The sequence below is a fragment of the Petaurus breviceps genome, unplaced genomic scaffold, assembly GCF_028583685.1.
Source record: "Petaurus breviceps papuanus isolate PSGF00001 unplaced genomic scaffold, PetGlider_PUasm1.0 90825, whole genome shotgun sequence".
Taxonomy (NCBI): domain Eukaryota; kingdom Metazoa; phylum Chordata; class Mammalia; order Diprotodontia; family Petauridae; genus Petaurus; species Petaurus breviceps.
Window position 1 is genome coordinate 13,987,926 of NW_027187353.1, and position 12,979 is coordinate 14,000,904.

General features: G+C 38.8%; 1 protein-coding gene across 1 annotated transcript in view; it reads right to left on the reverse strand.

The window, feature by feature from the left end:
* The window catches only part of GRID1 (glutamate ionotropic receptor delta type subunit 1), a 1,154,654-nt gene that overhangs the window by 125,421 nt on the left and 1,016,254 nt on the right, over positions 1–12,979 (reverse strand). Inside the window, exons 11-12 of the mRNA XM_069071354.1 lie at positions 12,141–12,465; positions 10,777–10,915 (exon numbers count right to left, since the gene is read on the reverse strand). Of these exons, the coding sequence (XP_068927455.1) occupies positions 10,777–10,915; positions 12,141–12,465 (464 nt within the window). The remainder of the gene's footprint in view (positions 1–10,776; positions 10,916–12,140; positions 12,466–12,979) is intronic.

A 12,979-nucleotide genomic window follows, 5' to 3' on the forward strand; every position in this document is an offset into this window, starting at 1 on the left:
TTGCCGGGTTTACTTGGCAAACATTTTAGAGCTGTCTGCCATTTCCTTATCTAGTTCAATTTACACAAGAGGAATTAAGGTAAATGGGGCTATGTGAGGCCAGATTTGAACTCATTAAGATGAGTCATAGTGACTCCAAGCTCAATGCTCTATTCAATGTGCCACCTAGTTGCCCTGTGTAATAGTAAGCACCTAATACTTTTTTTCACATTCATTTATTCTGCCTAATTTTTTTGACCTTGCTAAAATGTGGGTTCCTTGAGGTCAGTGGCTGTTTTTTTTAATTGTGTCCTTTTTTCACAACAATTAGATCAGGGTCTAGCACATAAGAGTTACTAAAATAAATTGAAAAGGGTTACACAACCCTGTGAGGTAGCATCAGCAGCTCTGTTTTACAAATATGGAAACTGAGACACAAAAACAATAAGGAGTATAGAGCCAGGTTTGTTAGGTAATAGGGTTTGGGGCTAGAATCCAAATCCAGATTTTCTTACTCTTTCCCTTGTACTGTACATGTTCCAACCAGTCACTAAATTATGAACTATTTGAGGGTAGAGAATTTGTTAAAATTTTATTTTATTGACTTTGTCTCATTTAATTCTAACTGCTCTGAATAGTATGGAGGATAGTGTCTTAAGAAGTGAGTGGGTTAGTAGTGAATGAGTAATTAACCGAGATTTTTACAGGAGCTCTTTAAGTGATGATGATGATGGTGATGGTGATGGTGATGGTGATGAACATTATATGTGGATGATATAAGTGGAAGAGAAGGAGGAAGAAGAGAGTATGAAGAACAAAAGTTGGAGAAAAATAAATCAAACAAAGAGAAGGGGGTGCCTAGGTGGCGCAGTGAGTAAGAGCGCCAGCTCCGGAGTCAGGAAAGAACTGGGAATTGGTTCCGGCCTCAGATACTTAACACCCACACAAAAAAAACTGGCTGTGTAATGTTGGGCAAGTTACTTAACCCCAATTGCCTTAGAAAAAATAGAAGAGAAGGAAAATGGGATAAAGGCACAGTTATTTATCACTAAGGTTTACAAAGCATTTTCCTCAACCACTCCTTGACATGGGTGCAAATTATATTATTCCCATTTTACAGATATAGATGAGGGGAATTGCAGGAAGCCAATCCCAAAACAGAATAAAATAACAAATTTCATTTGAAAAAAATTCAATCATTCCCTTAGGAATTATTAAAAACTAAGGAAGAAAAAAGCAAAATAATTCTATCCTTCCACCATCCTCAGGTCTGATCTACTCCTAAGGGAAGAAGAACAGTGAAAAAAGAAATTGTGTTTTGGTAAGAAATTCTGTACCCTGGATGAGCAGAAAGGGCAGTGGAGTTACTGCTATCCTAGGAACTTAGAATACCATTGTTTGAAATTACAGTTGATAATGCTTCTCTTAGATCTTGGCCCTAGGGAAGTCAGCAGAAGTCTATCCAGTAAGGTGAGATCATTCTGAGATTCAGCACAACCTCAGATACCCATCACCTTGGGTAGAAATCCGAACTCCCAATCCCACAACAAAGACATAATTGCCTCATATTTATTCTGTGTTTGGAACAGTTCTCAGTTATGGGGTCGGTGAATCAATGTTCTATCTCTTTTGAGAATCTATTTCCCAAATGTATATGGACACAGTCCTGCTTTAAATTTAAGATTCCTCTGGCAGAGAGAAAAGTTTCTGGCAAGAATAGAGCTCTACTCTAGTCATTTATTTTTTGATAAGATCTATGGAACCTCTCATATATTTTTTTCCAATGACTTCATCTGTACTCTGCGTCTCTCTCTGACTCTTACCAATTTTATTTAACATCTACTCATTTGTGTTTAATGGCTAAGGGATGCCTGCTGACATTGTGACTGTATTCTACCAGGTACATCATTACAAAATGTCTTCTCATGTCTCTGGGTCCTGTTCTGAAAGGGGTGGCCCCACTCTCCCTGTAGTTCTAGAGGAGACACGGCACAGCCACCCCCCCCAAAAAAAGCACATTAAATTTGACATAGCAAAGCTGATGAACATCAACTTCTTGAAAGACCTGATTGAGAAATGTGTAAAAGTCAAGATATCTTTGGGTAACCTGAAGTATGTATTAGTACTTATTCAAATACTTTTTTTTATATTTAAGACATTTCCATTTGGCCCTCAGAAATGTATTCTCTCTCTCTCTCTGTCTCTGTCTCTCTCTTTCTCTGTCTCTGTCTGTGTCTCTGTCTGTCTCTGTCTCTCTCTCTCTCTCTGTCTCTTTCTCTCTCTCTCCCTCTCAAAGAAAAAACAAAAAGGCTAGATCTCTAATAAGAAAAAGATGAGAGATAGAAATCCAGAAACCGAGAGACTGACTCTCCTACCCTCACTTTTGTTTTGTATCTTCCCTGGATTCTTTTAAAATTCAGCTCAAATCCTACCTTCTCCAAAAGTCCTTTCCCAACCTCTCTCAGCACTAGTGCCCCTTTGAGATTTTCTCTATTCACACTCTATAGATCATATATGCACATGGTTTGTTTGCATATTGTCTCCCCCATTAGAATATGAACTCTTTGACATCCAGAATCCTGTGTTTCTTATTCTATCTTCTTACAAAAGTGTTACTTCACTGACTGACCAATCTGAGTTAGAGGGCAGGAAGTTCTGAAAATAGCCTTGCCAAGGAATACCTAAGACTTGATGGGTGTTTAACCAGCTAGAATAGACTAAGCTCTAAAGCAATCTGTCTACTCTAACTATTGTGTAGTTCATAGAGGATAATAGCACTGGATCCCAGTGTACCTGGTTCAAATCCTGCCTCTAACACTTAAAACCTGTATGATTGTGGCATAATGCTAAATTTCCCTGGGCTACAGTTTTCTCATGTGTAAAATGAGTGAGACTATTTGGTAACAGAGCTCGAATTCTATAAATCTATTATCCTATAACAATTGCTTTCCTTGATTTGTATTTTTTTTTTTTTTTTGCTTTTTGGAGGGAGAAGGCAGGGCAATTGGGGCTAAGTGACTTGCCCAAGGTCACACAACTAGTAAGTGCTAAGTGTCTGAGGTTGGATTTTAACTCCTCCTGACTCCAGGTCTGGTGCCCTATTCACTGTGCCACCTAGCTGCACTGATTTGTATAATTTTGTTAAGGCAACATAAGGCTGATAAATTCCAAAGCAGCCATTTTACACTATTAATACTTAATTAAGCCAGTGGTCAGCTAAAATCCCTTAACATTTCACATGAACAACTACTAAGTTTATACAATTCATCTTTGGTACTGAGAGAAAGACGATACACTTATCTCTGTAAAGTTTTATTTTGTTGCTTTGGCCGAGACTAGATTTTTCTTTGTAATTTTATTCCTCTTTTCTCATATTACTGTCCCAATATTGCATCCTGTAAAAATGGATAATCATGACTTTTGGTTCTTTCAAATGAATCACAAAAATGATGAAGAAATCTTAACTCTCTCACATACCACAGACCTTCTCCAGTTGAAATACATATGCGAATCAATATTCTTTGTCTAAAATTGTTCAACAAGCTAGAAAGCTGCATAACTATGGCCAATTTAGGTCCCTCAGTCTTGCCTCAAGAAATCATTTCAAGAGAAACTTTGTTAATTCGAACTTCGCCTGACAATGCTTTCACTCTGAAATATCCATAGTTATTCCTTCTGCCACTTTATAGAATTACAGTCTTCTATAACAAAGAACTTATCTCTGAATGGTTTACATTACTGCTCTGAAAATAACTTTAAAAAACATAGCTTTTTTATTCCGTCTTCAATGTTTTCCTGAAAAACAGTTCATTCTACACTTGGGGTTCTTAAATTTTGTTTTTTTATGTCATAGATCCTTTCAGCACTCTGGCTTCTGCCTGGTGAACCACTTCTCAGTATACATACATGCATGCATGCATTCATACATATATACATACATACACATATATACATATATAACATGTACATATGTATATAAATAAATCTATATCTATATATCATCTTTATCTATATATAATTTATAACCAAAGTTAATGAGGAATTTCAGTTATAGGTTAGTGAAAATAACCATGCATTTTTCCCCTATCCAAATTCATGGATGCCCTGGAATCTCTCTGCCATTTAGTGGCAATAATAATGATTGGCTCACATGAAATTCTGTTTATTTCCATTCATTTCAGAGCCCTTTTATGATAGGGTGTGTCTGGGGGTAGAAGTGGATATGCTGATTGCATGGAACCCCCCTAGCCTTTTTGCTGCCCTGTGTTCCCTGTACCTAAGAGAGCTGGTGTAACCAGTTCAGCTTATCCCTTCCTGACTCTCAAGCTTAGATGAAACTGGCACACCCTACAATAGTCATTTGGGCAGCACATTTTTAGTATGGACATCAGTCATTTTCTTCTTTGTAGCTGTCCTTGTTCTCTCTTCTCACCATATCATCCCTGTCTCATTTCACTGCTTAATCACTAGACATAGGGATTTACCCTTCAGCTCGAACTCTAGGTGGCCCAACTCCCTCCAGTTTCCTCTTTTTCACATTGTGTCAACACAACGGATAACCCCCTTTAGGGGTGTTCTTTGATTTAAGAATATTGAACAGCCTATTGACTGAACAGTTAATGCAAAGAAGAAAAATATTCTTTAGGATAGTAAGGCATAAGCAACAAACACTCTGAGATGACTTCTCAGATCTCCACTTCCTAAAGAGAAGGGAGGAAAAAGAATTGTGCTTCAAAGGTTATGCTACTCGCTAACTACCTTGCTGATCTTAGAGTTGTTTAACCATCTTATATATAACCATCTTCATATAGGTATATATGTATATACATACACACATATATATCTGCATGCATACACATATATATCTATTTGTACATATATAAATGTGTGTATATATGCACACATATTTATTTTATATATACACATATACATACACACACACACATATATATATATAACCATATTATACATTTCTCACCTGAAAAATGGACATAAGTATGTTTGCATAATTAAATTAAATAATTCAGTTATTGGTGATGGTGTAAAATACAAGCTTTGTAAATCTCAAAATGTGATGTAAATAGGAGCCATTATTAGAATTCTAGTTCCCACACTTTTAATTAATATGACTTTGGCCATGTCTCTTTATCCATATGCATGCCTACCCCCAGAGCTTTGATATTCCCATCTCTCAAAGTTTATAATATTTGCACCCTTCATCTCAAAGGGTTATTGGATAGGAATCAGCCTGTCATCTTGACAGAATATATTAATATGAATTGTCATCATGGCAATCATACTTCCCACAGAATGTAAGACCACATAAAAAAAGTCTAAAGGACTGGAAATTTAGACTAGAAGAAAAAAATCTGGGGTAGATGAGGAGAGTAGATTTTGCAATGTTTAAAAATAAACAGCAACAACCAAGAGGAAGAGATGTTCTCTGTGCCCACTAAGGACAGAATGAAAATTGTACTGAAACTGCAAGGGGGCTTTAGCCATAAGGAGAAATTTTCTGCTCTAGCACTGATTATTAGGAGATTGTGTGATTCCTACCTCATGAGACTCTTTAGAGAAAAACAAGCATTTTTTAGATTGTTTGGTGATCCAACTTTCTAATGTTCCTGTAGGCTGCAAGAAACCATGATAGACATCCAAGGGATGAACTGGGGTATAACCAAACATCCAATAGGTTAGGTGACATTTTCGTCCTTTTGCTGAATCGAGCCTTCCCCAATATCTAGTTCTTACTTGCCGCAATGCTTCCTTCAAAAGCAGAAAGGAAATTAATATATCACTGGGTATATGGATGTGTTAACATTAGAATAAGGATGGGAGCTGTGACATTTCATGAACATTGGCAGTCCAAACATAGAACCATATTGTATAACATTTGGATGGGATTCCCCATTTTTTTTATTCTTTCCAAGAGTCAGTGAATAAAGGGAAAAAGCCGTGAGAGAGATATAGGGAGAACCAAAAGGATGAAAAAGAAAAGGTGAAAAGAAGTGAAAAAATCTCCATCTGGAACCTCAACCACTATAAAATGGTACCCTATCAACATCAGGCAAACCGGCAACAGGATAAAACATGGTGTAAACATTTTATAGCACGAAAAGCAAGGCTTTTATCTCTCACTACAGACAAGAGGGGTGCAAGGTGAATGTGAATTCAGCAAGCCCAGCTCCATCTTTAATCACCTTCAGAATGAGAAAATATAGGTCTCCATGATCCTTGACCCCGTACCCCATAATATTTTAAAATTAATGAGGCAAGAGCTTAGGCCCAATTAAAGCCCCTGCAGTTTCCACTGCATATTAAAGAGAAACTCTGTTTTATATACATTAAAAGAGGGGGGGGGGAGTTGATTTAGCATGTCATAGTGGTTACAGGGCTGTAAAACATGGGTTCAAATCTGTCCCCTAACACATGCTAGCTGTGGGGGCATGGAGAAGTCATTTGAACTCTTGCTATCCCAAGCAACTATCCAAGATGACTAATTATGGATGACTTTCTGATAGGCATCCCTAATGGGAATTTCCAAATGAAGAAGTGATCCTCTTTGACAAGTTCAATCCATCTACATGGATCCTTGATCCCACCCCCTCTTATCTTCTCCAACAGATTGATCCTACCATCATTCTCTTTCTATGTAACAGTCAATTTCTCCTTATTTAACTCCCTCATACTTCACTTTAAAAAAATAATAATTGGGTCAGCTAGGTGGTTCAGTGAATAGAGCACCAGCCCTGGAGTCAGGAGGACCTGAGTTCAAATCTGGCCTCAGACACTTAACACTTATTAGCCATGTGACCTTGGGCAAGTCACTTAACCCTAATTGCCCTCCCCTCACCCCTCCAAAAAGCAAAAAAAACATTAATTTTTATTAGCAACACCTCTTTCTAGATCCTATTATTCTTGTGAGTCATCATTCCCTTCTTCTCTCCCACTACTCAGCTAAATTACTGAAAATAGGCATCTAGATTCAATGCCTCCATTTCTTTGGTCCAGCCATGTCACACTGATGCTGTGACTACCATCTCCCAGTTCTGTACCTTTTGGGCTGTGGTGGTTTTGTACAATAGAAGAATAATGCAAAGGAACATCAATGACATATTTTTTCATTTAAAAATCCAAGGCAGTCTGCTTTAAGCTTTGTCAAATTTGTGTGTTTTTTCAGAGCTGATACCAGCATGGCTATGTCCACCACCCCTCAAATACTCCTTTTACTCGCCTCATCCTTAGGGGATCCCTGGCACCATTCAAGACTCAACTCAAAAATTTCTTTTCGTAGTACCCCCACTGGCTACTGGCTCTCACTCTTAGATGACCTTCCATATATCTGTATGTATCTTGTATATAACTACTTATGCATACTTTTCCCTCTTTTTCAAATCCACAATACTTCATAAAGTGACTAGATTACAATAAGCATTTTTTTTAAAGGGAGTTAATTATTTGATGGTTTTGGATTCCTTCACCAATCACTCCCTATAGAGATGAAATCATCAGACTAGAACTACTCCTTAAAAGCAAAAACAAAATAAGCCAACAGCTAATAAGACATAAATCACCTCTTAGTCACTGAATCACAGAAGGTGGAACTGGAAGGGCCTAAGGTATTATCTGGTCATTTTATGTAGGAAGATTTACTGAGACCCTCAGGGATTAAGTGCCTTGACCAACTTTACACAACTAGTAAAGCTTATGGTTATCTTTTTCCTCCCTCTCCAAATCACTAGGAATTTGTGTTGACAGACTTAAACTCTTTTTTTTTCTTTTTTTTAAATTTTTTTTTTTTTATTAAAGCAATTGGGGTTAAGTAACTTGCTCAAGGTTACACGGCCAGTTATTTCTGGGTGTCGTGCTGAGTATCTGAGCCCGGACTTGATCCAGGTCATCCCGACACTGGAGCTGGTGTTCTTACTCGCTGAGCCACCTGGCCGCCCCATTTTTTTTTTCCTTTTGGAGGGCATTTGGGGTTAAGTAACTTGCCCAAGGTTACACGGCTAGTATTTTTTGTGTGGGTGTTAAGTGTCTCAGGCCGGAACCGAACTCGGGTCCTCCCAATTCCAGGGCCGGTGCTTTACTCACTGCGCCACCTAGCCGCCCCTCAGACTTAAACTCTTAAAAGGGTGAACCCTATTTCTTCACGTCCTGTTATAAATTTCCAAGACCACAAAATAATATCCCCTCCCACATTCTGACCTCATGTAACACTTTATGCTTCCCATGCCATTTTCATACATTTTTTTGTGTACAATAATTTTGTGTGTGTGTGTGTGTGTTTAAATAGAAGTAGTCTTTGTTGTTGTTCAGTTGTTTCCATCATGTCTGACTCTTCGTCAACCCTTTGGGGATTTTCTTGGCATAGATATTGGAGTGGCTTGCCATTTTCTTCTCCAGCTCATTTTACAGATAAGATAGTGGAAGTAAACAGGGTTAAGTGATTTGCCCAGGGTCCCACAGATAGGAAGTGTCTGAGACTGGATTTAAATACAGGTCTTCCTGATTACAGACATGGCCCTCTGTCCACTGTGCCACCCAATTGCCCCTTGACTTAGTAAGGACTCTATCTCATCTCAGCTTTGCACAGTTTTTCGACTTTGAGCACATGGGCTGGGAAAGTTCCCTTTCTGTACCACAAGAGGACCTAGAAAGGGGAGAGGCCCATTTGGTTTGGAAATAAGGAGAATAGAACAGATAGATGACTGGTGGAAAAAAGGAATCTGTTCCTTAAAGGCTGGAGGCTGGAGGAGGCTGCCACATGGCTAGACTTGGTCAAGGTCAGAGTTAAAAAATTAAGAGATTCATATTTGATTCTCCTTACTTTCAGTGCTATTTGAGAATATGCAGCAGCAAGGGAAATAGACATTGGGAGGCAGTGGTGAAACCACTAGATCCAGTGAGAACAATTGAATTTAAATCTTTGTCATTTTACTTCATTTTTATTTTACTTTTAGCAAAGCATTGTCTTATTCTGCAAAATGAGGTGAATTGACTAGTTGAACACTAAGGTTGCTACCAGCTCTAAGTTCCTTCTATCTTCTTCAGGGATAAATCCACAGAGGCAGGCTGAGACCCCAGTAAAATCAAGTTCTAAAAAGAAAGCTAATCTATTGTGGCAGTTGCTGTTCGCCCTTCCTTCTTGAACAGGACCAAAGTCATCACAATGGCGGTCTTGACTTGCAAGTGAATTGGATTTAAATGAGGCAGAGCTATGCAAAATTTTCAGCTTCACTCTCTCCTTCAGAGTCATTGAAGTCCACTGGCAAGACAAGAGTCAAAACAACTGGTCATGGCCTGGGATATTAGGATCAGATGGAGGGGATTCGGGGCATCAGCAAAGCCACATACGACTATATGACTCCCCTGTCTCCTTGGTAGCAGAGTTTGTTTAACGTAAGTAATGTGAAGCTAGGTCTTGGTCCCTATTTTTCACAGTATTATGTACATATTTATGTAAATATATATTCATGTAAATATATTCATTCACACACACATAGACATATTAACAGATATACCCATCATATTCATACGTGTGTACATATGTATCTGTACACGTTTGAAAGACATACATACATACACATATAGGGAAGAGGAGGGGAATCAACATCTAGTAAATACTCTGCAGGAGGCACATTTAAGTGTTTTTCAAGTATTATCTCATTTGATCAGATGATGCAAACATTCGTAAAAGTTTTGTCAATGCCTGGCACATAATAGGCACTTGATGAGTGAATGCCTTCTTCCCCTTCTTCATACACAGAAATGTACAAATTACTCTGGAACTCTAATTGCACTGATTTAGAGAACTCTTGTCCCTGAAGCAAGAAGTCAATTGCAACTTCTCTATGAGGTCGCAGTCCTTGGGGCCTGCACATACATTCTGTGTCTGCTGCCAATCCAACATATGGATCTTTGGAAACTGGTTTTGGTCATAATGGTTTAGAGGTTAGTATTGTTTTGTGGCAGAAAGCCTTCTAACTGGCTTTGGAGCCAGAAGACCTGATGGCTCAGGGGGCATGGAGCCAGAAATGAATTTTCATATAAAAGGATCGATATTCCTCTCCAACTGACTTTGTGTTGTTTTTTTTATCCCTGCCAGGGAGAACTGCCGTAAGCCAGCTGTTGGGGAGGGGGCAGGGAGCTTGATGCTTTTTCTCTATTCCCCAGTCACCAGACCAAGCACCTGGAGGAGTGTGTGTGTGTGTGTGTGGTGTGTGTGTGTGTGTGTGTGTTAATTTTCCCCCCTGATTTTAGGTTATTTGGAAGATGAGTATCTGGAGATAGAATTGACTGGGTTGCAACCTGTGAATTTTGAAACGTCAAAAGGGTCATCAAGAGATCCCCCTCAGAAACGAGATCCAGTAACAGAATCAACTGGGATCAGTCATAGCAGTAACTGAGTCAAGTAAGCATCCAATCTAGTTGAGTAAGGAAAGACTAATTTATAGATAATCCCATTCAAAGAAGTAAATTTGGTTTGGACACCTGGAAGTGAGGAAATGGATCCCAGGGCCAGAAGTTACAAGATACCCATCTCTAAATGATTTTCCTCATTTTGGAAGTTTGCTCTCAATGATTTCTCCACTTTTTGAATGAGCATGGACCTAATAGAGAAATAAAAATAACAACAACAGCAATGACGATAATAATAAGAAGACAGGTGGTATCAGGGGCTTTTAATCAAGAGAGTTCACGTCCTTGCCTCTGAACATAAAGACATGTTCATTTTACACCTTTTTAATCTACATCCCTGAGCCCTAGTACTGAATGAAGTAAGGTTTTTCTTACCTTATTGGGTTATCCATCCGTGACACTGTGAGGAAGGCAGCAAGGTTTGCCGTGTAAGATGAACAGACAATCAGGGTAAAAAGCCACCAGCTCCCCATCACGATGCGCATGGCCATGGAGTTTGTAGGTGATTCTCCACCTGAAAGAGGCAAAGAATGTGAAAGTCTCCCTTTCCCAGTGACTATTTGTGGATTGCCGCCACCACCCTCAGTGCCATCAGTCACATTGGTAATCAATCATAGGCCTTGTTACTTGATTCTCATTTTGCCTTTATCCAAGTTTAAAAAAAAATAAAGACAGTCATGAATCCATGGAAGTCATTGAAAACTCAGGTATCCACTGTGAAGGCCCCAAGACATGGCCATGCCAGTTTCAACTGCCAAGTAATACACAATTTGTCAAAACTTAAAGAAGACTGCCTTGGATTTTTAAAAATGACTTCATTGGAAATCTCATACATTATTCTTCTGTAGTACAAAACCTCCAAGGCCGCAAGCTATGATTTGGGATGTTTCCAATTTCCAATTTCCATTTCATATTCAGGAAAAAATATATAAATATGATATTACCTCCCACCCATGAATCCATGTGTTTTTTCTTTTCAGTCTTCAAAAAACATGATGACATGATGTGCCATGCCATGTTTTTTATTAATGTCCTGGCTTCCCTTGATGAATCTTTTTAGAATGTTCTGGAACTATTATATTTGACTTTCAGTCAAAGGTTGCCCCTATGAGTCCAATTATTTCTCCCAGGCCCCTTAGGTGGTTGCTTAAGAAGGCTCTCAGGGGCATATTGCCTTTCTCCAGCCCACTAGGTCTCTTCTGAGGCAAGAATCAGAGCCAAAAATCACATTAGGAGCTGTGTGAATTTGTAGTTTCCAGCCAAAATTTGACAATTCCATAACATCACTGAACACTCCCAAAAAGCTTTTAAAATGCATGAGCTCTAAACATCTCAGAAATGCATGGTCTCTGTTTGGATTCTTTCTAAATAATCTCAGTGTTTTTCCCTCAACATTAATCTCTTTAAATTAAGCAGAAAGTCAGCTTTTATTTGACAGCATTCTGTGCAAAATGATCCACTCAAGGTAAAATCAAACAAAACATAAGAGCAAACCTGAACTTTCCAAGTTAATTTTAATCAAAGTGAAGAAGTAGAATGTAAAGGTAGGACTGGTATTATTTTATTCATTTCCAGGCATCACTGAGTTTGAAATAATTCTATAGGTCCTTAGCAATGATCCAGAGCAGGAGAAAGTATTTAAAACATTTTTTGTTTGTTTTCAAATGAGGCTTTGGGCACTTACCAAAGATCTCCATGGGCCATAGGGAAGGGAAACAAAACAAGGATCTACAACATACCTTGCTGTACAAAGGCTCCATAAACAATCCATATGGCACTGTGAAGGGTGGAGGAGGCTGATGGACTAGACTGGGTAGAGTTCTGCAACCTGACGGCCTGTATCCTGTTCAATACAAATATCAAGACACCAACCACAGGGATGGCTGCTGCGATGCAGGCCCAAACAGCAAAATCAAAAGGAGCAAAAAGAGAGAAAATGTTGATTTTCTCTTCTGGCTTCTTGATGAGAATCCCCACCGAGTAATCCATGTACCGTTTGCTGAAGTCTACAACACTCTCCCGTTCTGGTGTGATGGTGATGGCTGAGATGGCCATGTCCGCTCTCTGAAACATAAAGTCAATCACTTAAATATCTTGTCTGCTCTTGAAGGTCCCTGTGGTTCACAGAAAGAAAGGGGCTATTTTTATATAAAGGGAGGATGCCTACCATCCATCATCAGAGACTCCTGTGCTCCAAGATATATCTGTTCTGTATTGTTTTGTTCATAAATTTCACCCCTTCCATGCTCCCATAGCGACCTGACTTCTGTTTAATCATCCATGTTTTCCCTTGCTCCCTTGAGACTCTGGATACATATATGTGAAACTGATGACTATAGTTAGGGGTATGATCTGTGACTGGAACCACACAAAGGTCAAATCCTTAACCATGACAGGATTAACACTATTCTCTAATGTTCAGTCTGCCACATCCCTTAAGTATAGTAGATTAATCATCTCAGGAAAATTTCAGTATAAGACTTGACTGCATGCAAGTCAACTCTGGTCTTTTCCTCACTTTTCCAACCTCCTCATTCCTTTGGAAACCTCTCTCTCTCTCTCTCTCTCTCTCTCTCTC